General features: G+C 38.6%; 1 protein-coding gene across 1 annotated transcript in view; it reads right to left on the bottom strand.

Annotated features, from left to right (window-relative positions):
- TOP2B (DNA topoisomerase II beta) overlaps window positions 1–26,955 on the bottom strand; it is a 70,118-nt gene that overhangs the window by 19,418 nt on the left and 23,745 nt on the right. The window contains exons 9-21 of the mRNA XM_086468526.1: window positions 21,863–21,964; window positions 21,645–21,782; window positions 19,937–20,075; window positions 15,648–15,805; window positions 14,768–14,893; window positions 8,726–8,836; window positions 8,537–8,642; window positions 8,235–8,344; window positions 5,453–5,545; window positions 5,244–5,358; window positions 2,709–2,830; window positions 1,734–1,882; window positions 240–471 (exon numbers count right to left, since the gene is read on the bottom strand). Of these exons, the coding sequence (XP_086324652.1) occupies window positions 240–471; window positions 1,734–1,882; window positions 2,709–2,830; window positions 5,244–5,358; window positions 5,453–5,545; window positions 8,235–8,344; window positions 8,537–8,642; window positions 8,726–8,836; window positions 14,768–14,893; window positions 15,648–15,805; window positions 19,937–20,075; window positions 21,645–21,782; window positions 21,863–21,964 (1,701 nt within the window). The remainder of the gene's footprint in view (window positions 1–239; window positions 472–1,733; window positions 1,883–2,708; window positions 2,831–5,243; window positions 5,359–5,452; window positions 5,546–8,234; window positions 8,345–8,536; window positions 8,643–8,725; window positions 8,837–14,767; window positions 14,894–15,647; window positions 15,806–19,936; window positions 20,076–21,644; window positions 21,783–21,862; window positions 21,965–26,955) is intronic.

Consider the following 26,955-nt stretch of genomic DNA (forward strand, 5'->3'; position numbering starts at 1 on the left):
ACTGAAGAAAAAGTCCTCTGAATTGGAAAAATATGAATTGTAATGTTTTCCTTCAAGGTGAACTTCCCCAGCCTCAGCCCAACAGTCAAGTAAAGCTCCTACACAAAATTACCAGGACAATTAAACTCAGATGTTCCAATAATCAAGCATTTCTAGAGTGACAGGAATTCATTTTCTATGTACAAAATAAAGTTTGTTTAGCAAACATATAAAATACCAGTATATGCTATTATTTTTACCATTGGGTGGGGATCTAAGCCATCTAGCATTCGTCTGACATTGTTTACAATCTCTCTGGTGTCGTAGTTTGGAAGTTTGCAGGCCCATCCGGTACCAATTCCTTCAGCTCCATTTACTAAAACCATAGGAATTATGGGAATATACCATTCAGGCTCTACACGCTGGTTGTCATCATAAAGGAATTTAAGCAAGTTGTCATCCACTGATGGAAAAAGCAGCCTTGCTAAAGGGCTTTAAAAAAGAAAAGAAGACAACTGTTTAACCGAAGACCAGTAAATAAAGTACATAATTCTTTAACACTCCATGGGTCCAGACATGATCTATTTGTAGATTTTTCTCACGTGTTCCTTTCTCTTTGCTATTCTGAAGCTGAAAATACAATGTACATACCTCCCGAGAAAAGGAAGTTCTTCCCAATGGAAGAGTGTGTTCATAACAGATGATGTTTGTTTCCTTCACAATAACACATGTACTCAATACACTAGTAATTGATGACATTTAACATCTACAAAAATATCATTCTTTGAAGCATTCAGAACACACAGTCCAATGTGACAGTACGTCAGCCAGTAACAAAGCAACACAGCATGCAAATAGTTGCAAAACTTTGTTGCTTAATTGTAGGCCTAGCAGCCTTCGAAATACTACAGAGGCTTTACTGGTGACTCCTTTTGCTCATCTAGAACATTGTCCTGCATGAATAAAATTTCTAGCACCTCATGCAAAAAGGAAAATGTACAAAACTAGGTTGCTACAGAAAGAACATAGGGAATAAAACCTGATACTTATGTATAAAGCTTACAGTTAGAGGAAAAGAAGCTACAAGGAACTTTAGGCAAAAAAAAATCACACTGAAATTAGGAAATAAAGCAACATAACTTACAAAATACTATAATTAACCTTAAGGAATTAATGTAAATTAATTTTCTAATTAATTTCTAACACTTCACATGCCAATGAATTTCAAGGTACTAGCTGTGAAAAATCAGCATCATTAAGTTAGGTCTTCTTTATTAATTACGTATGTGTAATTTAGCCTGATATGAACAAACTCATCTGAAATGAAAAGACTCCATCTCAACTTTCAAGCCTATGCTGAGTTGCAGGACTTACCACCAGGTAGCGATACCCTTTCTAGTGCGAAACTGAACAGATTTCCCACTGAACAGGGAAACTGAAAGCTGCTTCTGCAAGAAGTCACAATTTAAGATCAGTAACTAATCTGAGCGATCTATATTTTCAGTCTTCAGCCTTACGATTCAAAGTTTGATTCTGTCAAAGCGACAATTCCCACAGCACTTCTATGCCTGGAAAATCATGCAAAAAATCCATGTGCAAAAACACACTTATAAAAGTAAATTTGAGCTTCTATCAAAATATTCTAACTGTCCCCTGTTCCTCTCCCACAAAAAAAAACCTGTAGCGTTGCAAAAGGATAAGTTTCATAACAAGGCTTTTTAAAAGCACGCCTTCAGCTTTACATTTGTGTTTACCTTAACATAGTGAAAATATAGCGAGGGCTGGCAGCATCCTTTCCACCGTGAAGCCTGGTACCAAACTGACCAATAGGTTGTAGCAGATTAACATTGTTACTTCCGACAAAGTTCTGAGCCAAGTTGACAATAGTCATCATTAATGCTTGCTGTAAGAAAATACATATTCGTAGTAATAAGAAGAGTTAATCTTTCCTAATTAGCCAATTAAAAAAATACTTTTAACGCCCCAAAATTGTGTGACTAACATGAATTCAATTTCAAAATAGTCGTCTCCCTGAGAAAGGAATATCATAAACTTATTACAAGAGCTGCTGGCAAAACATAATGCTTCCTCTTCCACAGCCACATTGCCTCCCTCATTTAAATGTCCTCACTTTCTACCCTTACGAAAACCCCTGGGCTTCTCCATTTTTTCTAAAGCACTTCTCTGGAGGAACAAAAGGGGTACAAACTGACTGTGCTTACTACTGCACAAACTACTACTCATTGCTTTTAAAGGGAGAGAAGAAGGGGTGGAGACTGTTAGTATGGCAACTCTTGCTAATATTTCAGATAAATATAAACAAAACTGGAGACAAATAATCTTTGTTCCAACACCACATCAGGTTTTCAAAGAACAGTATCTCTTCTTCTTACCTTAGAAGACTATTTCTTGAGTAAGACAAAAATTGTTCTACTATACAGTTCCCATATTCCTACGATTTCAGAATCGAAGTTACCTAGGTAATTATTTATCTACAGTTTTGCCACATCCCACAAACTGTCTGGGATACCAATAGGCACAAAGACTTGGAAAAAATGGAAATATGGTTTCTTATTAAGCTACGTACTCTTTGGTTCATTTTCTTTAAAAGTAAATCTGTGATTAATAGACTTATAGTCAATAGGTTTGCAATTTTAAGACAGTAAACATTTGCTTAATGTTTTATATAGGCTAAAAATCCTCACAGCCTTACCATCCTTCATACTCACCTCCCCATGGTGATAAGCTGACATTTCAGCAACAGAACCAGCCAGCTGAGCAACCTTTACTTCACGTTTATCATTCCTCTTAAAGCAAGTGAATAAAACTTTGCGCTGCCCTGGTTTTAAACCTATTAAGAAAAATATATCATTTTTAACACATGCACAAAAATATGTTTATAAGTAATAAACTTGTTTTGCTTCATTATCATTTCCAATCTCTCAAAATAAGCCTGAACATTAAATGGAAACAAATTCATACTGTAATATTAACAAAATAACAAACTAGTATCTCAGTTCTTTTAAAATAATAAAAAGGTATTTTACCAAACTGAAAAAGTTAACAGAAAAGTAGAAACGTAACCCTTTCAGCCAATCGTTACTATACAGCCTACAATACACCATTCTAATAAACAGCAACTTTATCCTGAATGTACAGCTTCCACAAGTCAAGAGTTGTTTTTTTCCAGTCTACTAAGCAAAATCTTTTTCCTAAGAATATCAACACAAATTCAGCAGTGACAACTGTAACTGTAGCTTACATTTACTTTAAAACACTCTGAAATTTTACTTTTTGTGTGAAATTCTCAAAGACTCATTAAAATTAAACAAAAAGATATGTTATTTGTCCCCCTTTTAGATCTTTCAAAGTTTTATGAAAGAAGCCAGTCTCTTTGTTCTTCTGATTTATTTTTACTGTTTAGGCTTACTTTAAGTACAACATCTGTGCGGAAGGGATTGCATCAATTTTTTCCATATGTTTTCTAGAATTGATAACCAGTTTTAGATCATGCTTGTCGATCTGTTCTAAGACCATTACTAACCTGGGTCAAACATAAAAGCAAAAATTGAAAAAAAAAAGACACTGACTTCAACCTCCATTTCGTTTAAATAGTAACATCCAATTTTCTTTACAATGGGCCTACATCATGTTTTCCTACCAAAAATCTATTCAATGTAACAGACAAGGATTTCCTTGACATAGGAGAATCACCAAGGAATAAGAGTATTGACAGAAGCATCACCAAGGAGTACTAGTAACTGTGAAGAGATAAGTCAAAATATTCTTCCTCTTCATTTTTTCTGAGATTTGCCACCAAACTAGTCCATTATATATCACCTGATGATACTCAAGAACAAGAACCACTGCTGAAGTACTACACCTGCTGAACAGTTCACATACACATGCCCAGAATTCAGAATTACAGCCAAAGTTGGCAGAAACACTAATAGCAATTATATATAAAATATAGAGAATATTAGATATTTAATAATGTACATACCGTGTATGTGTAATGTATACTATATACGTAGTGTTATATATAACATATTTGTAACATTGATAGCAACTATATAGAATATGTATATTAGATATACATACATTATATTACATACACACACATGAATGCAAATAAACAAACAAGTATGTTCCCTTCTCATCTTCTTACACTTCTGTAGATACAATCTTAGAGAACTTCAATTCAAGTGAACAGTTACCTACTGCAAGTTCATTCTTTATTTTAAGTTTCACCAAAATCATTCTGCTGTTTCCGAGAAAGCACTCAGGGCAGAGTATGTTACAAGGAACAACAAAACACGCAGGTCTATAGTGAATCTTCCTACAGAGCAGTAAACTATGAAATGCTTGCGTAGAGACTACGAGTTAATCCAAGTACCCAACTATGGGAGGAAGTAAGTCTGGAGAAGCTGAAAGAGAGACAGACATTCTTTGATTCCCTAGTGATGTGTCTGCTATCTAACCCAGCCTCATTCTGCAGCAGACCTGGACATCCATCCTACCAGGAAGCTACTACCCCTATCCACATGTGAGCTATCCCATTTTCTCATCTAAAATATAAAAAGCTCTTGCTGCATGAATATTGGGTCTGTCGGGTCAAAAAGGCTGACTACCTCCTGTAGAAAAAATGTACTGGAAAGTGGAGATAAATGTGCTTTTTTTTTCCCCCTATGAAACTTCAAGGCATTTTTTCCGTATCTTAGTAGGCATACACATACTGACAATAACATAGGCAGAAATTCCTGCTCATGCTGCTTGCAGACAGTTTTACAAATGAAGCTGTAGTGTAGTAAGCTGCTTCCTTTAACATTTGTGCTATTGCAAGGGGAGAGTTAGCAAACCTGATTGACAGAACCCTAGCAAGATTACAGGAAAAGTCAGTAGCCACTAAAACGCTGCCTGCGGTGTAGGACTGAAGGAAGAAAACATTTGCATCTTCATCTGCACTCAGCTGTCAACTTGAATTTTAATTATTATAAGCATTTAAGACTTGTTTTCTCTGATGGTTTGACTAGAAATAAAGCACTTGGATGGTCTAGGGAATAGGTCTGGCTGCACAGCAACAGCTTAAACTTCCTCACAGAAGAAATGGCAATTCCTTAGCATATGAGTGATGAATGAAAACTAAAATATAGAAGTTGTTCTATTCTCTACCTGAATGCATTGATTTCCAATACAAACCACAGGCTTAAAAACCAACAATAAAAAGGAATATTCCAATAAATCATAATGAATTATCATCTTACCATCAACAAGGGAAGGAATAGATCTCTCGTTGTCTGAATTTGAGAAAAGGATCAACTCCTTGTTAATGAAGTCATTGTACGTCAAATGTTTTGTTGCTGTACCGTATAAAAATTGCTGAAAAAACATACATACGTTATTCATTCGATACAAAAACTACATTACATTTAAATTTCAGCCACCAGATTTATTACTATTATCTAGGACTCACCTCAGGAAGGCCATGTAGCCGACGCTGTCGCCTGTCCTCCATGAAGTTTGTTAACCATTCTTTTCGGTCATCAATCTTCTTCTTACTAAAGGCCTGAAAAGATTCCAAGTACACTAAATTATCAGCATTTGTATGGTTGTGTAAATGTATGTTACTTTAGTCAGAATTTTAAGTATACTGCACTATCTGATCAAGAATTCAATAACATTTATTTGGACAAGATAATCTGTATAACTAACGTTTAGCTTTAAGCAGCAATACAAGATATGGTTGCACAAGGTTTTTTGAACTGACAGATCTTTCACTGATCATCATCTAAATTCACATTACTTTCCCAAAATCTGTACATATTTAGACAAATCTTATCATTTTTATGCCTCTCTTCACATCAGAGTTATCCTCCGATACAGAAGTTTAAAGGATCTTTCCCCAATGTTGGGATCTTGCCCCAAACAATTTTAAGGTTGGGTTCATCATTTAGACTGAACTACAACCAGCTGTCATCAAGAATATTAACTGAAGGTATTAGAAAAAATACCCCACTCTTCTTGTCCTCCCCATGCCTTCTTTGCTCTGTCAGCCACAGAATGCCAATAATTTGTAGCTGTTCCTGACTGGATGGCTCTAGTGCTCTTAAGAAAATTGACAATTTGACAAAATTGACACTGCATGAAAAGACTGAGCCAGAGTTTAGGCCAGCTGACTGAGGGCCTTAGCCTCCATGATGACAAGGCATCACTTTAAAGCAACCACTTATCACTATAAAAAGACACAGGAAGGTTTTGAAAGACTTTGTCCTGTTAGAGAAACAGAGTTCCCCTCCAGTGAATTTCTTCTCCAGAAGACTAAGAGAAGAACACATGAAAACTGAATATGTGGTTTAAACAAAATTTCAACTACTTTGGGAAAATTTTGTGAGTTGTTGAAGCACTTTTTTTCTCAATGAATAACATATAGAGACTCCATGGTGTCCTGAATTTAACCACTCTCCTGCTAAAACGACAGTCATCAGTGCTATCTTTTTTAAAGTACTCTAACTGTAGCACTCCAAAAGAGCTCAATTAGTTTCATTTCCTTAGAGACCATGGTAATACATAATAAAGAGTAAACCTTAGTAACTTACTCTCTGAGAAAGAGACAAAGTGATATCACCCTGTTTTGCATCAGACTGACTTCCTTTGTGAACAAAGCTCAACAATTTATGGTGTTAGACCGCCAAAGGCTTAAGACAAGGCTTTTGCAAAAACATGACTAAATTCTTACCATTTTCTTCTGGCTCCTTTCAGTGTATCTATATTTTTCCTAAACCACTGAAGTGACAAATAACCAAGAGCTGGATCAGCTTCAAAATTATTTTAATAGAATAAAAAAGTTTGAATAAAAATTATTCTCAAATATGTATTCTTGAATAGAATAAAAAGGGGTTTTCTTGCTCCACTTAAAACTGCTATTCTAAGACTTCATTTGTGAGCAAAAGAATGCTAAACAACTTGCTATCTGAAATGATTTTTGTTTTCTTAGATTACAGCTACCATGAGGCCTGGCAGGGCCTTAACCTTACACCACCTATGCCCAGAGTAAAACTTGGGGCTGAGACTATAGCTATTAGCAGAGAAAATGCAGGTAGGAGCATAAGTGAAGCTGCTGCTAACAGCTTCAGTACCAGTCAGTAGCTGTTCCCAGTGTAACTGAGATGACAAGCTTCATCCCTAATTGACAGAATATCATTTCAGAGAACAGTGAGGATCAGCTGTAATGGGTTATATGGCCTCAGATATCAGCCTGTATATGGAGGTCTATTTGCAGAAATAGAGCTTAGAATTTTAATCAGGGAGTTCTGGGTCTCTCCACCAATTGGTTTAATGTATATGCAAATATCCAGACTTGTTTTCTAGCCAGATGAACACAGTTCTCTGGGATGCAGAACCATATGCACAGACTATATTCAAGTGCACCTTGGGCAGAAGTAAAATGAGTGGCACAAATAACCTCTGACATAACAGGCTGGTTTTCTTCAACAGAACAGATACCTACTATACTTTTCCATTAATAAAAACACACCATTTTACTAGATCCACAGTATTAAAAAAACCTTGTTATATAAGGAAAAAGTTGTTTTGTCTAAGATGGGTATTTTCCCATTTGTATTTTTTTTTCTCTCCTACCCCTTTTTCTTTCTAATACCACCTACAATTAAAAGAGCAAACTAAAGCAGATAACAATTGGGTATTTGTGTCTCAAGAAACATTTCTTGAGAAAACAGCTTTGTTCCAGACACTCTATCCTTTCGCCTTCCAGAAGCCCTCTTTGAAACACAAGTACTTCCTGCACACAACTATTTAAAAGGTTTCAAATTCAAATATGTGGAACACACACATGAATACATATATGCCACTTATAGATCTGCAGTGAATAAATAATATTTATCTGATCTTATTTGTTCAGGAACAAAATTCAGATCCCCAAGTAGAGGTGAAAACACCATTTGTTTGGGCTCTCTTGTATGTTCTGTCTCTAAAAGCAATTCTGAATGTAACGTTTCTTGATAGTCACACCACACAAAACTGAGCAAAGCTACCAAGCAGAAGGTAGAGCTGATTTTGTAGCATGGATAAAGCTCTTATTCCAAAATTCAAAAGCTTCTTACTCTTCCAAAAGTATTTTTTCAGTTACTCAAAAAAAACCAAACCATACAACCCTGTTAAGACTTCCTTAGGTGTCATTTTCAGTAAACAATGGAAACTAAAACATATCATATAGAAGCACTTTTATAAGTTCTTACCAGTGTAATGGCAGCATCATCCTCAGGACCAGCATATCGAAATAAGATCCGATGTCTTTCCATGTCAGCAAAATATTCTTTTGCTTCTTTAGCAGTGCTGGTACCCAAACCTGTACAATAAATAGTCACTCCATATTAAAAATTTAAGTTTTATTCTTTTACCCCCTTTGTTTTACTGGGGATATTATAAAATCATTACAGAAGGTAGCATCATGAAAACACCTACAAACAAAAACTTCATAGCACCCATTTATTATGTATTTTTAGAACCATGAGGTCCACCTATTTGTTTTTAAACAGACCTTTGTAGTATTTTATCTTCCATGCTTTATGATTCTCCATATGTTTCTTCCACTCATCAAATTCAGGAATACTATAGAATGAAAGTTCTTGCTTATTTTTGCTTGCCTTTAAAAAATAAAAACAAAACCTAATCAACTTCTCTGTTGCACTGTAGGTAATTAATAAAATCTCATTAATAGAACCCATACCTTTACAATAGGAGTGATGAATTCCTCCAGAAAACCGTGTTTCAACAGTGATGGCCAATTATGATGAATAAAATTGATCAATAAGCCTTTTATGTGAGATCCATCTTGATCCTGAATCAGAACATGAGAACATGAGGCAATTTTATAAAATGTCAGAATCCCCAAAGCCATCAAAAAACCCACTCACTGGCCTGGATACATCAAAACAATGTCTGTTGACAGAAAATATAGAATGGAACAGTTAGTTTTAATTTGGATTCCAAATTGGGCCTGGGTATAAGATAGCCACCTGTGAATGACACTGTCCCTGAGCTAATAATAAGCTCTTCCAAGCTAAGTGCACAGTTGCAGCTCAAAGGTTTCTTTGCCTGTGGCATGTTTTCTCTGAGAACTACACAGCTCTCTCAGACATCACGGAGCTGAATCTTTGTGGAAGAAAGCCAAGCCTGGCCCACAGTTCTCATTGGTGTTAAGATGCTTGATAGTTCAGCCTCTCTGGGAAAAAATAACAAAGCTTCACAAATATCCAAAGCATAGGATTTCTAGACTTTTAAAATCTGAAAAACAGACACACACTTCATGAGATTATCCAAAAGTAATTGCTTGCATTCTTGTTTCTCTCTGACTTCCGAGCATTACTACCTTATCTACTGTTCCCTTTTGTCTTTACTTTCACCATATTTTCAACTTATCAAAAGCATTCTTGTTTATACATGTTGATATTACTTTGGTGTCTCCGCTACCACGCAGCAAAGTTCAGTTGTTCATTTGGACTAACCAAAAGTTACTCCAATCGGTGAAAAGCAAAGCAGCGGCAACAGCAGCGGTAAGTTCTGTAGCTGAGCACTAGATCAAGGCAGACAGGGGGTTCCCAGTGCCAGGGGAACCCGAGGAAGAGCAGTGAGGCCCAGCAGGAGCCAGGAGCTCTGACATGGGTGAGGCTGAGAGGCTGACATGGCTAGGGGCGCTGCCAGTGCAACCACAGGAGATGTAAAAACAGCAAAACCAGAAGCGACATGGTCACAGAATCGTAAGGTTGGAACAGACCTCTGAGATAATGCATCAAGTCCAACCATTGACTTAATACCAGCATGGCCACTAAATCATGTCCCTAAGCACCACATCTACGCGTTTTTTGAACGCCTGCAGGGATGGCGACTCCACCACTTTCCCTGGGCAGCCTGTTCCAATGCTTGACTGCTCTTTCGGTAATGAAGTTTTTCCTAATGTGCAATCTAAACCTCCCCGGCGCAACTTGAGGCTATTTCCTCTTGTCCTATCACTTGTTACTTGGGAAAAGAGACCAACCCCCACCTCGCTACAGCCTCCTTTCAGGTAGTTGTTGAGAGCGATAAGGTCTCCCCTCAGGCTCCTCTTCTCCAGGCTGAACAGCCCCAGTTTCCTCAGACGTTCCTCCTAAGACCTGTTCTCCAGACCCTTCACCAGCTTCGTTGCCCTTCTCTGGACATGCTCCAGCACCTCAATGTCTCTTGTAGTGAGAGGCCCAAAACTGAACACAGTATTCAAGGTGCAGCCTCACCAGTGCTGAGTACATGGGCACAATTACCTCCCTACTCCTGCTGGTGACGCTATTTCTGATACAGGCCAGGATGCCATTGGCCTTCTTGGCCACCTGGGCACACTACTGGCGCATGTTCAGGCAGCTGTTGACCAGTACCGCCAGGTTCTTTTCTGCTGGTGAAAAGCGAAGCAGCCGACCTTCTCACTGTGAGCGCTCTCACCTGTGAGCACGAGCAGGGCACGTGGGAGAGCGAGCAGAGCTCAGCCATGGTCTCCGCCTAGCAGAATGCACCGAGCTCTGCACTCGCCAGAACAGACCTGGGAACCCAGACAGAACTCCCACAGAAACATGCAGCCATCCAGGACACAGGCTGCAGGGAGTGCCAGAGCCTTGCGCTGGCAACACAGGGGAGCGATGAGAACTGCTGCGTCCTCTGTGAACAGGTGGATGATCTGCCTGGTGGCAGAGCTGCGTGAAGAGGCTGAAAGGTTGAGGAGCATTAGGGAGGTGGAACAGGAGATAGACTGGTGGAGCCAGGCTCTGTCCTCCTTGAAACAGAAGTGGAAGCACCCATCAGAGAGCACCCAGGATCAGGGGGCCTCTGTATCCTGCCCCTGTCAGGCCCAAAGGCAGAAGCCTAAATGAAACGACAGAGTGGAGGCAAGTTCATGGTAGGGGCAGCAAGCAAAATCCCACCCAAAAGGAAGAAGAGAAGGGTTATAGTTGTAGGCAACTGTTCTGAGGGGAACAGAGGGTCCAATATGCTGCATAGACCCTCCTCACAGGGAGGTCTGCTGTCTCCCTAGAGCCCGGGTTAAGGATGTCACTAGGAAACTTCCTAGCGTAGTGAGGTCCACAGATTAATACCCACTACTGATTTTCCATGTGGGTGGAGAGCAAGTAGCAACTAGTAGTCCAAGAACGATCAATAAAGACTTCAGGGCCTTGGGACGGTTAGTGAGAGAATCTGGGGCGCAGGTTATTTTTTTCTTCTCCCCTTCCAGTTGAAAGCAGTGACATTGGAAGGGAGGATCCAATCTAACAACACATGGCTCCGTGGACGGTGTCACCGCCACAATTTTGGGTTTTTTTGATAATGGGATGGCCTACACAGCACCAGGAATGCTGACATCAAATGGGAGATACCTTTCTCAAAGGGGGAAGAGGGTCTTTGCCCAAGAGATTGTGGATCTGATTGACAGGGCTTTAAACTAAATGTGAAGAGGGAGGGGATAATAGTATCAAGATTATCTGTGATAAGCAGCAGGATGACACACCAGGGTTAGAGGGATGGGGTGACAGTAAGGGCCTTCAACCTGCTGCCCTGAAGCATGCTGTAGACACTGCAGCACAGGCAAACTCTTACATAGATGAGAAAGGGGCTCCTGAGGAAATAGAAGCTAACAGGTAGCATCCATGAAACACCTTGGGGTAATAAAGGGGTGTTCCTCTAAGAAGGTGATACAGCCAGCAGCCCAGCTGAAGTGCCTCTACACCAATGCATGCAGCATGGGCAACAAACAGGAGGAATTGGAAGCTATCGGGCTACAAGAAGGCTACGACATAGTGGCCATTACCAAAACTTGGTGGGATGGCCATTACTGAAGTGGCCATTACTGAAACTATGACTGAAGTGTGGCTATTGATGGCTACAAGCTGTTCAAAGTGACAGGAGTAGAAGGAGGGGTGCAGGTATTAAGAAATGGATAGAGTGTGAAGAGTTGTCCCTAAAGAATAGCCATGAGAAGGTTGAAAGCTTATGGGTAAGAATTAGGAATCGAGACAACAAAGGGAGCCTTGTGGTTGGTGCCTACTACAGGCCACCAGATCAAGGTGAACCTATTGATGAAGCCTTCTTACTCCAGCTCCAGGAGATATTGTCCACACAGGCTCTCATCCTGCTGAGGGACTTCAACCACCCCAACAACTGTTGGAAAAGTGGCGCGGCAAGCCGTAAGCAATCCAGGAGACTCCTGGAGTACCTAGACAACAACTTCTTAAGGCAAGAAATAGACAGCCCTACCTGAGGGGATGCGATATTGAACCTGATGGTCACAAATGCAAGTGAACTCATCAGGGATGTTAAGATTGAGGCAGCCCGGGCTGCAGTGATCATGCACTAGTGCAGTTCACTGTCCTAAAGCGTATGAGGCAGATGAAAAGCATAGTCAGGACCTTAAATTTTAGGAAAGGAAATTTCCAGCTCTTCAAGGAGTTAGTCAATAGGACACCCTGGGAAACGGCTCTCAGGGACAAAGGAGCAGAACAGAGCTGGCAGATCTTGAAGGACGCTTTCCATAGAGTGCAAGCACTCTCAATCCCCAGGTGTAAGAAATCAGGCAAGGAGGGCAAGAGACCAGCATAGCTGAGTCGAGACCTACTGGTCAAACTAAAAGGTAAGATGGAACAGCACAGGTCGTGGAAGCAGAGAAAGGCACCCTGGGAAGAGTACAGGGACGTTGCCCGGTTGCGTAGGGATAAGGTCAGGAAGACCAAGGTGTAGCTGGAGCTGAACTTGGCAAGGGATGCAAAGAAAAACAAGAAGGGCTTCTACAGGTATGTAAACCATAAAAGGAAGGTCAAAGAAAGTGTATCCCCCTGATGAGCAGCAATGGTGAACTAGTAACAACAGACAAGAAGGCAAAAGTTCTCAACAATTTTTTGCCTCAGTTTTCACCTCTCTCCTCACAGCTCTCAAGTTAATGGTCCACAAGACGAGGACCAGGGAGACAAAGGTAAGTGAAGACTCTGCCACCGTAAGCGAAGACAAGGTTCGTGACCATCTGAGGAACCTGAACATACACAAGTCCATAGGACCTGATGAGATGCATTGCAGAGTCCTGAGGGAACTGGTTGATGTAGTTGCCAAGCCACTCTCCATGATATTTGAAAAGTCATGGCAGTCAGGTGAAGTCCCTAGTGACTGGAAGAAAGGAAACATTATGTCTGTTTTTAAAAAGGGTAGAAAGGAGGACCCTGGGAACTATCGACCTGTCAGCCTCACCTCTGTGCCTGGGAAGATCATGGAACAGATCCTCCTAGAAGATGTGCTAAGGCACATGGAGGACAGGGAGGTGATTCAAGACAGACAGCGTGGCTTTACTAAGTGGCAAGTCCTGCCTGACGAACCTAGTGGCTTTCTACAATGGAGTGACTGCATCAGTGGACAAGGAAAGAGCTACGGATGTCATCTATCTGGACTTCTGCAAGGCCTTTGACATGGTACCCCACAACACTCTTCTCTCTAAGATGGAGAGATATGGGTTCAATGGGTGGAGTATTCAGTGGATAAGGAATTGGCTGGATGGTCGCATCCAGAGAGTAGTGGTCAATGGCTCTGTGTCCAGATGGAAAACAGTGACAAGTGGTATCCCTCAGGGGTCCATACTGGGACCAGTGTTGTTTAGTATCTTCATTAATGATATTGACAGTGGCACTGAGTGCACCCTCAGCAAGTTTGCTGATGACACCTAGATGGGTGGTACAGTCAATATGCCAGAGGGACGGGATGCCATCCAGAAAGACCTGGACAAGCTGGAGAGGTGGGCCCAGGTGAACCTCATGAGGTTCAACATGGCCAGGTGCAGGGTCCTGCACCTGGACTGGGGCAACTGCCAGTATCAATACAGGCTGGGAGAAGACATGCTAAAGAGCAGCCCTGTAGAAAAAGACTTGGGGGTACTGGTGGATGAAAAGCTGGACATCAGCCACCAATGTGCAACTGCAGCCCAGAAAGCCAATCACATCCTGGGCTGCATCAAAAGAAGTGTGGCCAGCAGATCAAGAGGGGTGATTCTGCCCCTCTACTCTGCCCTGGTGAGACCTCACCAGCAACGCTGTGTCCAGCTCTAGAGCCCCCAACACAAGAAGGATGTGGACCTGTTGGAGCCTGTCCAGAGGAGGGCCGCAAATATGATCAGAGGGCTGGAGCGCCTCTCCTATGAAGACAGGCTGAGAGATTTGGGGTTGTTCAGCCTGGAGAGGAGAAGGCTCCTGGGGGACCTAATAGCAGCCTTCCAACGCCTGAATGGGGCCTATAAGAAGGCAGGGGAAGAACTGTTCCCAAGTGTTTGCAGTGATAGGACAAGGGGCAATGGTTTTAAGCTAGAAAAGGGCAGATTTAGATTGTAAAAAGTTCTTTAATATGATGGTGGTTGATCACTGGAACAGGTTGCCCAGAGAGGCAGTGGAAGCCCCATCCCTGGAGACATTCAAGGTCAAGCTTGATGGGGCTCTGAGCAACCTGACCTAGTTAGAGATGTCCCTGCTTATTGTAGGGGGGTTGAACTAGATGACCTTTAGAGGTCCCTTCCAACCCAATACATTCTGTGGTTCTAAAACAACATATAGATAAATTATTCCCACAAAGAAAGCTCATACATTAGGGATTCCCTCTGAATACATCCTTATTGTCATACAAGAGAGACAGGTTATTGTGCACAGAAATGTAACCTACCAAATTCCAGCAAAACACATTTTAAGCAGCTCTGTGTATTAAAACCTGTGAATTTCAGACTAACCTGATCTGTCATGATCATAATTTTTCCATATCTCAAACTTTTCAGAGATTCTGGATCTTCATAGCTTTTCTTATACTGTAGTCCAACTATTTTGATGATGTTGTTGATTTCTGCATTTTCCATAATCTGTATAAAAAAAGTTATTGTTGCAATCAGCGTTAAAACAGAAATTCAGAAATATCCCAATCTTTTTTAGCTGGGCTTTATAGCTACTTTTTCAATGCATCCTTACCTCAACTTTGTAACCTTTTTATCCCCAGCCCCCTTGCAGCCTTCACACTTGTAAATATTTCTTCTGTACATGCACATTCTCAAGACTGTACCACTCCCTTTCTCCTCTACAGCCAGAGCACTTTGGGTCCAGAAGACAGGGAGAAAAGTGCATGTAACACAAAGTCTTCTCACAAAGGTGCCTTCTCTTTCCACTATTTCTATGGGCATTTGCAACATAACTTACTATACACAAAGTATGGAAGGCAGCAGAAGTAATGTGATGGGGTAATGCTGCTGCTACCGCCTCACATTGGGAGTCAATGAAATCACATAGCAATGGAGAGAATATAACATTTTAGAGTTTTTGAAGTGTTCATGTAAAATGTTAGTATAAGTCATAGCAGAATTTCCTTGCACTCGTGAAGAAATAAAATTTATCATTCCAGTACTGTACTTATTAATTCAATTATTGATTTATTAAACTGTAAAACACTTAATGTTTCCAGGCTTATCCCAGGCTTTAAAGTAGCTGGTACTTCATGAAATCCCAGCCACAAGATTTTAATGAAAAAAAAAAAAACTAAAACACGAAGCTGTAAGCCTAGAAACCAGAAATAAACAGGAGGCATCCATCTGTCAGCTAAAAGGAGATGACAAGACTACTCACCTGCTTGTGAGAAGCTTCTCGAACATTGAGAATTTTACCCCTGAGTGGGAATACTCCGTATCTGTCTCTACCAATAACACCTAAGCCAGACACAGCTAAAGATTTGGCAGAGTCTCCTTCTGTTAATATTAACGTGCAGTCCAAGGAATGTTTGCCACCTGTGGTCCAGGAAGAAGTAGAAGCAAGGCAAAAAACCAGAAAGCGTAACTTTTAAACTCAAATAATAGAAATATAATTGCATCAGTCATGAATATTCTTCCTGCTCTACATCAGGTAACTTTAATAGGCTGAATTTCTATTTTTAGGGATGGCCGTCCGTAACATTAAAACTACAGAACAAGTATCCCTGCTCTTAGCAGCACACTACGGATTGCTGTGGACAATGAGCAAAATAGACAAAATGGGATGCAATGGTGGTGCATCTTACGTAATGGTCCACGCATATCTGCACGAAAAAAAAGGAAAGAAAAAGAGATTGCTTCTGTACCTTTAGCATTTCAGTTTTCTAGCAGCAAATTTATTACACATATACATTACATATGTCTTAGCTATACACAGGAATTACTTCCCATTCTGCATTTCCCCTTTCCTCACAGTTTATTTTCAGAAGTAACTTATTAAATTACATTTTTGGGGGGTTCTTTTTTTATTGTCCATCGGCTGAAGCCAGGCAACTGTAAGAAAAACTTGACAGAAAAGCTCAAAAGATCAGAACATTTGCACTTCTTACACATTCTCAGAAATTTCTCGAACAGAAGAAACAAATCTTTACTAATTCTGTAATTCTGATTCTAACACACTGCATTTTGGTGCCTGTGTGTCCAGTGCACTCAAGATTGGTATGACACGTATATTCTGTTTATTGCAACTGCAATAGTGGAATAGATGTTCTAAATAATAAGAAGGTTCAAAAAAGGAACCCACCCTTTTCCAAATGTGCAAATTCTCATTAAGCAGTTTTGTTATTTTATCAAGGCCAAATGGTAGGAAAAGACTGCAAAAAAATAAGTACTTGTTTGAATCTTATCTACTGTTAATAGGATAATTTTGTATATATTGGCATTTGAAATAGATGCTTCGATTTGCCTTTACCTGGTATGTAGAAACAACCCTGTACTTCCTAATACACAGAATTTACATTCAACATCTTTGGTCTTCTGAATCAGACATATGGCTTAATACGATCTAAATTAGGCAGCTATTCACATTATATCAAAAGGTGTCAATAGCTACCATATTATCAGCAAGGTGGAATCCAAATACCAAGAAAAATACTAGTCTGCTGGTTTAGAATATGAGGACCATTTTTTTTTTCCTAAATAAACTTCAAAAAACCACCTGAATATCATCCAGGTGCACTTTCTCCTGGAATGGATGTGATCATTAGCAATTAATTTCATGGAAACACAATGTGCCAAGTATTTTCCTAAACAGCTCTAAAAAACTCATAGAAAACTGCATGTACTGGCAGGTCTAAAGAATGTTTTTATGCTTCACCAGATTTAGTAATCTAGCTGCTCCCCTACAATCCTATGTTCCTATTCCTGGTTCTTTGTTTCTCCTTTAATTTCTACCTCTTCTTCTCTAAAAAGCCATAGAATGACATATACCTCATCAAGATCTCAAGAAAGCAAGAATGACCAGGCATAGAACTCAGTACCTTATTCTTTTCAGTGACAGAGGAAATCTGCAGCAAGTACATCACTGTACAGGTACATCTCTCCTATTCCTAAGTATTAACCAGTATTGATTCAAAAATTCAGTGGTACCTGGCACCCAAGAAACCTGTGGATGCTGGACCTCAGCTACAAATTCACTCTTGAAGTAAAAACTAAAGTCTAAAAACCACAGGAAGAATTACTCTGTGGCCAGACAGTATTCTCTCCGAGCTGCACTGGACTACTTCAGTCCAGCAGCTACTGGCACCTGCTATCAGAAACCAAAGCCAACTCTCTTCCCTCATCTAATTTGGGGTGCTTATGAAAGTGTAATTCCTGGGATCCTTAGAAATATTTATTTGTCCTGAAACACATCTACATCAAGTAAGACTACTGTATTTTGCTGCCAGATTACAGATAACCTTTGTGTGACATGTACAAATGTCCTGAAGCAATCTCCCTGAAACTACATTTCATGCATCAGTTATCTCCAGCTTATGGGGAGTTCTGAAATTCTTTTCAAAAGACTATTTATAACTGTGTAACTCTTCACAATATGCTTAGTCATGCGCACATTCATAGCAAACATTCATACAGCATAGCTGAATTTTTTGGACCTAGAAGAAGCGATCATCACCTCTCATGCACAGAAAGAGCACATACAGTCCTTACTTCACCTGATCCTGAGAATCCCCAGTCCTTTCTATCAAAATCCCAGAGACAGAAAGAAAGATTGATAGTTCTACAGTGTTTTGTCTCATTAAAGAATTTCCATGGCACCAGGACTTCCTTTTCCCCTTACATTAAGAAACATCAAGCTTTCAAGTCAGATGGAGTCACCAACTAAAGTTCATCGAGACAAGTTCTCACGAGCAGAGCAACCAACACACACTCAGCCACACTGAAAGAGTCAGTCTTCTGTTTCATCTTCTGCCTTCCCTTTCTCAATGAAAGCAGCTTTTAATGGAGGTCAGAGATCCTGATTGTAGTATTAGCTTAGTTCTTGCACAGAAAGAACAAAAACATTCCTATTGATTTTCAAGAGCAAAGAGATGATCCATATGGTACCTTCAGTCTTTAAAAGGAAAGGACTAAAGAACTTTTTACATGCATTACTTGTGATCCTCCAATTTAAAACGTCTCTGCCAGTATATGTAACACTTCATAAAGTCATGCCAAGTGTGCATATGACAACACACACTGTATTCAGAAACTGAATGCCTCTCTGCCTTCCTGTGTGTCCACCCCGAATGTGCAACGCTTTCAACGTGAGGAATCTAGTATGTTCCAGTTCATCAATAAATCAATACCTGGGTAAGCCTCTTTGTGAGAAGCAATGTTCCTGCTCTCCATGTAAGATTAACTAGGCAGTAGAGAAATACCTGGGCAACAGGGATCCAAGCCATGCAATACTAAGCATCAGTGTTGAGCCCAAACGAATCCCTGCATGCCTTCTTAGCTGAGGAAGTTTCAGGGTGAAAGGCAATATAGTATTTTATTAGCTCCCCTGCTAGCAATTCTTCCTTCCCCTCACCCTCAGTGAAAAAAACTGAGTAAGAAGTGATTTTGAAGCCCTGTCTCCAAAGCAGAGCAAAAAAAAAACCTATGAAGAAAGTGTATCCAAAATCATTCATGATGTTATTTATGAGCACCAGGATTGATACCCATAAAAACACAGCATTTCTCCAAGCACAAGATCTTCCAGGCATGAAAAATACCAGAAACATCCATCTAAGGAGTACAAACTCCACAAGCAAAATGCTAGTTAAGAGAGACATGGTTATCAACTTTTGAGGCTAAATATGACATCTGAATCACTGGAAAAGTAATAAAATACTGAATAAAACTCAATAAAAAGTAATAAACTGAGCCAAATTAATCAAAAAGAAAGGGAGGAAAATTAAACAGAACTCATCATCTCTTCAAGTCATCTTTGACTTGAATACTGAAGCTCAAAAAAGCCACTTTACCAGTCTTACATGCTTTTTACCTACTTAACCCACCCACCTACTTCATTGCAATTTCTCTATCTTTGCTTAATGTAAGAATACATTAAAAATCAACTAACATTAACACAGACTGGCAACATTTCAAGCTCATTAGTCACATGCGCCCCTCAAATAATTCAAGGACAACTCTCCTCCCATTGCTATTGCCACAACGATTGCCAGTTTTGCCCCATATCCCCAGACAGGAATCTAATGGCATTTAAAGTCTGATGAACCATTCCCCCAGGTCTGTACGCTATGGGATCTACTTCCTATAGCTGGTGACCCCATATAGATTCTGATCTTTTTATATTAGAAAGGTCAAGACAACTAGTCACCTCCAAAATAGAATACTGGTAACACTATTTAGCTGGAGACCACAATTAGAAAGTACACTGTCTTTCAATATGGAACTAGACTGCTGCTTTTGTTCAGCATTATTAACTCTCTACCGTAGAGAGGGTTGTGTTCCTAACATCAAACTCACCATCATGCTTTAATTCTAGCTCTAGAAAGTTTAGAAAACTAGAAATATTTTTATTTAAAACTATACACAAGGATAAGAAATAAAGTCAGATTTAAAATTATGATCCCTGTGAAAAATATATGAAACATTCAAAACATTACAAATAAGTGCTCTTACCAGCATCATTAGCATCATCCAGTTTCGGAATGCCCTTGATTTTACTGTGTTTCACTGATGAACATTTTTTGTTCAGCTGAGTTTGTGCCTTAAATTTGACCCAATTCAAAATACTCTCTATGATACCGCAGTTAGAGGCCTATAAGCAACAGATCAGAATTATGGATGAAAAAAGTAAAGCTTCACACAGCAGATTGTTATCTCTCAATTTTAAGTCACTTCACTTCTCAAAGCCCTCTATATTTTAAAAACTGCACCATGTAAAAGGTCAAGGAATTAACACATACCTTACTAACATTTTATGCACGTAAAACCGAAGGACAACACTCACACAGCTTCTTTTCCACCCCTTGTATAATTGGTGGGAGGAGGAAAAGAAGACTGAGACCTACTAACAGGTTGTCTTATGTTGTGTGGTTGATGAGCTGAGACATTTTAGGTACTAAGCACCTGCTTCCCGGACTTTCGCAGTAAAAAGTAACCTTATGGGATATTTAATGACCATTTAAAGTTTCTTTAGAAATTACTGAAAACAGCTGAAAGATAATCAAAAGCATTTAAGAATAAAGCTCTATATCAACCACTTGAGAAACTGGTAACATTTTAAGAAACAAATCTGCAGCATAAATAGCATATAGCATATTTTCTAAACCAAAACTGCTTTAGGTTTGGTTTCACATCAAAAGAAAATACAGGTGGAACAAAATACTGTAAGTTTTGGCTTCTCATTATACCCCATAATACAGCACTTATTGGCTAGAGATTCAGCTGCACATTTAACACCGCTGGAGATCAGTGTTCACTTCTGGGAACATCAGAAACACTGTAAATCAAACCTACTGACAGAAATACAAGATCTATAACAAAATCTGAAGAACTAATACAAGATTGTCTTGTGTTATTTTTCCCTGCAAGTTCTGTAAGAATGTCACCAGTAACATAGAATTAGAAGAATAAACCACTATACAATAAGTTAAGTTTTGATGCCAAGAGCATTAGCAGTGGCACCATTCTCCTTATTACTGGACTTACATTTATGCTACTGGCACTAAATAGGACTTAGTATAATGAGTTCTGACTAACAGAATTCTACTTTTCTTTCCTTGTATAAAAATGTAGTAGAGAAAAAACCTCTACCATGTATTTCTACTAATACATTCATTTAGAGTAGCAATTCTTAGCCCATCTACAGCCAGAATTTCTAAACTTGTTGCCTGAGAACAATGAATGATCACTTTGAATACTGCAGCCACAATTTGGCATTTTCCTTGATTACTGGAAGAATAAGTAAATGTGACATGTTCCTTCCCTCTCTTTTCAATTTAGTGAAAAAGACTGATATGAAAGAATAAGGTAGACAATATTCTTAACTTCAAAAAAATATTTTAACAAAGAAATTAGTCAACGCCTATATTTAGGTTTTAAGAGTCAAATTCATTTCGCCGATGTAAATACCAGAATATCCAACAAAGGAGCTGATCAGGTGAAGCTAGCTTTTTCATCCAGCGCAACAGTCAAAACACAGTCATTGCTTCCATTATTAAGGCCACAGAACGAACAGAAGTTCCTCCATCCCATTTTCATAGTACGCTAATGTCACCAGAGTACCATAAAGCACTAATTAATCTTCTGCTATGTAACATACGTACACTTGACCCAGCATGTCAATTTCTGCTTCACAGAAGAAAAAAAAAAAAATTTTACTTACTGCTTTAAAAAATTTCTCAGATAGCTGACACTTGGACCCAAAACTTTTAGGCTGCAATGTCATGTTTTCCTTTGTCTGGGAATCAAAAGATGGGTTTTCAATCAAGCAATTAACAAAAACCCATATATGATTCTTCACCTGTTGAAAACATAGAAATCAATTTACTCAACAAAATTACCACATTCATTTTTTCACTATTTTTGTATAAAGTTACTTGCCTGAAATGGTTTCACTGAAACTCCAGCTTTGTTCTTCTTTTTCACCACTTCTATCAGTTTTCCCACAACCTGATCCACCACGTAATCAACATGCCTACCACCCTTAATGAGGGAAAAGAAAGAAAGAAAGAAAGAAAGAAAGAAAAAAAGAACAAATCCATTGAATTTCCTCATAGCTTTTAGCCATATTAACAAAGTTCCTGTAGTCATACTTAAATGTGGAAATCCATGCACATTAAATCACAGCATAACAAAGGAAAATTTGTTCTAAAGTTTCTCATTCATGTCATTTAGTTTTCATACAAGTGAGGATGATGGATGTTGCATGGAACAGAAGAAGCAGGAGACCTTTCATTCACTGTACAGTAGTGGACTTCAAATGTAGCTGCTTACAGCTTGTGACAGGATACAAAACCTTAAGAATATGGCAGATCGGAAGATTACTCTGTAGCACTAAAATGGTACCTGCAACACCACACGGCTGCCCAGAGGTATCTTTTTAACAGGCATGTAAATAACCTTGGACTAAAACCATCACACATTCATTCAGCAAATTTAACTTTCCCCATCTGGCTCATAAAAAAAAAAAAATAATGTTCAAGAGCTCACCCTCAAATATACAGCATCTATGCCTACCCCTTCCCAAAAGTCATCTCACCTTTTCTTAGCTGTATTTACAGAACTCTCTGAATAAATGCTATTAGCATTCTTTGCTAGCCTGGGGCTTATGTGAGGGCAAATGGAGAGCAAACTGCAAATAGCCAACCACAAGATCCAGAAAACTAAAAGAAGAGGGCAAGACAACCTTAACAAGATGAGCAGTTCTCCTTAAAAACTCGGAGGCTAAACTTGCTCCAAATTCATGCCCCATGTAGCAACAAGAGATACATATAGAGCAGGCAGTTAACCATCAACTGTCAAACCAACCCCATAGGAGGCTGCAGAACAGTAACTTGTAGCTAATTATGTTCCCGCCTCCCTTGTAGCAAACAAGAGCAGTCAGCTGGACTCCCTTACAGTCTCTACAGCTGGACTCCCTCACAGTCTCTACACAAATGCAGAAGAAAAAAAAAAAAAAAAAAAAGGCTTGTAAGCAATTTCTTGCATCATTAGGGTGCAAAAAAAAAAAAAAAAAAAAAAAAAAGGGAAAGGGAAAGAATATATTGTATTTTCTTCCTCTGTTGCACCGTGACAGTTGAAACATTCACAGTGCCTATCACAAGTGTTCTCTTTACCCTAGAAAAAAAAAGGGACTCTCAGTACTGGTTAGCCTTGGTTAAGGCTTTTCCCACTAGACATTTCAAGTGAAGCCACTAGTGCAAGAAAACTTTTGGCAGAGGCAACGTATTCACCTCCCAACTACAATCTCTAGCACAACAGATCCTCAGGAAGAAATACTTATGTATTTAAACTTCGGTAGTAGTAAGTCAGAAAAGTCACCTTTTTGAAGCCAAATATAGCTTACACTTTGCAATATGGCAGGGTGATGAAAACAGAGATTATTTTCAATGTTTAAATAGTGAGTTTACTATTGATGAAATTCAGTCTAAACAGGGAAGCACTAAGCATTTTAACACCTTCAAAAGGTGCCCCAAAGCTTCTATCACTTTTTCTAGCTACAATTCTCTTCAGACTTTAAACCAGCTACAAAAAAAACTAACCCCAAAACATAGTGCTAGAAGCCAAGTAATTTTGAGATTAAATTGCTTGGAACATAGAAGCATTCCACATAAGCTTTCTGGGAAAAAAAAAAAAAAAAAAAAAAAAAAAAAAAAGGTCTATTATAGGTCTGTTACATCCTAACAATGACTACTGATTTACATGTCCAAAAGAAACCTAACAATTATGGAGTATATTCTACAATGCAGAAGTAATCTGAATCAGAAGCACCGACTCAAAATAATAATAATTCAGTCATCAGAATCAAAACAGCACAAACTTTTATCATAGGTAGAACATTCCAGATTAGGAAGAACAACTAGTATTTGGAGGTATATACTCTGTAGTCTTTAATTCTATGGAATTGTCTAAACTAATGATGATAAATATGTTCAAATATCTACCAGTCCAAGGTGACACAATTTCGCTTACAGGTAAAATAGCAGGCTTTTTTTGGAAAGATGTCTAAAATATGAATGGTCCTAAAGACCTGGATATCTGAAAGCTGTTTACAGTTTTTGTTAATTGAAATGCCTTTAAAATTATAGACAAAAAGGTAAAAATAATAAAAAAGTGTTAAATTCTAGTGACTGTTACAGAAATTTGGTTATTATTTGATTAAAATCTATCACCTTTTACCAAAGAACGGAGTGACGTAGACATATCCTATACAGTTAAAACATACTTAACTCAACACTCAATATTTTACACAGAAAATCACCTTTGCCTAGTATCAATTAATGCCTTACAAAAATAGGACTAAATAATGGTTCCTGTTCAGAAAAATTTGCATTAGGACGGACAAAATGAAGAAAATACGTCTATAGAGACATTAATCATGAGTTAACAAACAAAAATCCCCTCCTTTTTTAAAGTTGTTTTAAAAAACAGCGCTGAGGGGAAAAAAAAAAAAGCTTTTGATGGGCATGTGGAACTACAGGATAGATAGGAAATAAGAAACGGAAAACAAAACAAAACACCAGCAGCCAAAAAGACAGATGGAAAGAAAGAACAAACAACTAACAAGCAAAACCCAGAAGTTAGGATATCTACATTTTAAGGCAGAGTATGCATCTGAAAAAATGTAAAGTGGTTGAATTGATGGGAGATAGTAGCTGTGTTCTCAAATTCATGTAGAAAGTAGAGATGAAAATAAAAAGAGAGAGAAGAAGTAAAAAAAATGGCTTAAGATGGTAAATATTAATAGTCATAACCAAACGAGTACTTGCACTTCAAAGAAACCATCTATAGTTTCTGTCAGTCTCGAGAGTCATCTACTAAACAGTAACATAAACCACTAGTGTGTTTTAGAAGCACCATACACACAAGTATTTTTTCATGGCATTTCTTCTTAAAAACAAAGAAACAAATAAAAACCACCTCAAAACCAAAAGCCACCAAAATCAAAACACAAGAGTTTTATTCACATATGGATGACAGAGATTCAGCACAGGGAGAATTCAAGTGAAACTTGATGCATCGATATCCTGGCACTTTAAAGAAAAAGAAATCCATTTCCAAACTGCAAAGAAAAGCTACCACAGAAAAATACCAAATTACATGTTTCAAAAACACTGCACATTTGAATGGCAGTTTTAAAATGTATTATTTTTACTCATCACATTACTGAAAACTTATGCTTACAGGAGTATCTCAGTATATATTTGTATTTACAACTTTAGAGGGGTTTTTTGAGGGTTTTTTTTTTTTTTTTACAATTTTAGCACTTCAAACATTTTGCCAAAAGTAACATCGGACATATCAAAAAATAGCTACTTACCAGCAATTCTTCTTCTTAGAAGATATCAGTTACTATAAGAATTCCCCATTCCTGTGTCCATTCTTAGTGTGTAGCAATGAGTGAGGGATGTTCAGAGCTCAAAGTTGGGAACCTTTCAACCATCTCACCAGTAGGTGGCACATTTACCCACTATAGAAGCATAACAGCCTATAACTGCCCCAACTGTCAGTACACTTTAATACGAGACAGAAAAGAAAAATACCCGCTGAATCTAGAGGGCTGTCAATGACTATTACAACTCCTCTGTTATGAGAAAGAGCACTAAAACTGCATAATAACCTTCTTTTCCCAGAAGGTAACCATTATGACTGAATCCCAGTCTTCCAAACTTCAGGATGCAAAGACATCTAATGAAATGGTAGCAACTAAAATCTTTAAAAATGAAGCTTAGACCGGCTCCTACATACATTCTATTCATATCTTCATCAATAGCCAACAGCCTCAATTAATTCTGAGGTAAGCCATGTTTAAGTTCTATGGACTATTCTATGGATAAATGGTTCATATGGCAAACAAATCAGAAGCTAATTATAAATTTGAAGTTTTCATTTAATTAGCTATATAAATAAAATCTTATTTACTTTTGTATTTGTTTTCTATCATATTTATTTTATTAGAATAAATCTGAAAATATCAAGCTCTGGAATGGTCCTGAATTTCTTGCTCAACTCCAGCAAATTTTAAAAGGTTGGGATGCTCCCTCCACACAAGTCTACCATCTGACACTGCATCTCTATTAGCTGAGCATTTCTGCTAAAATGATTAGTAGTACGAGAGTTAGCAGTGCTGCCACATTAAAAATATCACTAGATTGCTATGTTAATAACTGAAGTTTCCACTAGAATTTCTACTACAGCTACTACTTGAAATTCAGAACTTGAGAACACCATGTTTAATTAGTTTATATACAAGTCTCACTAAACGTTATCTGCACAACCATAATAGCTACAAACATTCTTTCAAATGCTGCCTCAGAGCTTAAAGTCAAATTCCGTGGTGATCTAACATGACAAAATTGTGAATAAATGGGGACCTGACCAAGGTAACAAATTTACTAGAACAAAACAAGGGAGGTGTGCCTCAACATACTGCCTGACCTTCTACACACCCCTCAAAAAAAACCACAACCCCGCCAACCTAAAAAAAACTTGCACGTTTAAAAAAGGTGGAAGGGAAGTTACAACTGGGTGAAATTTATCCAGAAACAGAAATGAAAAGCTTTCAGCAAACAGCGATAAATAACCAAAAAACAGCTGAAATGAGCTCCTCACCTGTTAGCAGATAAGGGGACAGGCAGTTGACGCAGTTAGTTACTAGCCATTATGTCTCATCAGTGGGTAGTTGCACATCAATTGCTGGTGAGGTGGTTCACCGGCCCCGAACATTCCACATCCAGTCACACACATAAGGCATGGATCGGGAGAGTGGGAAAAACTAGAAATTACAACACTTACCTTTGAAGAATACACAGTACTTTTTCTATGAATTTTCTTAAAAGAATACATGATAACAATGTATGTGTAACTGCATGACGGGTGAAAATTGATCCAAAACAGTCAAATCCAAAATCTTTTGAGAAAGTGTATGCAATATATTTAACTTAGGAGTCAATAAATTCCCAAGTTTTTCAAAT

Source organism: Leptosomus discolor, chromosome 7, assembly GCF_034619465.1.
Source record: "Leptosomus discolor isolate bLepDis1 chromosome 7, bLepDis1.hap2, whole genome shotgun sequence".
NCBI classification, from domain to species: Eukaryota; Metazoa; Chordata; class Aves; order Leptosomiformes; family Leptosomidae; genus Leptosomus; species Leptosomus discolor.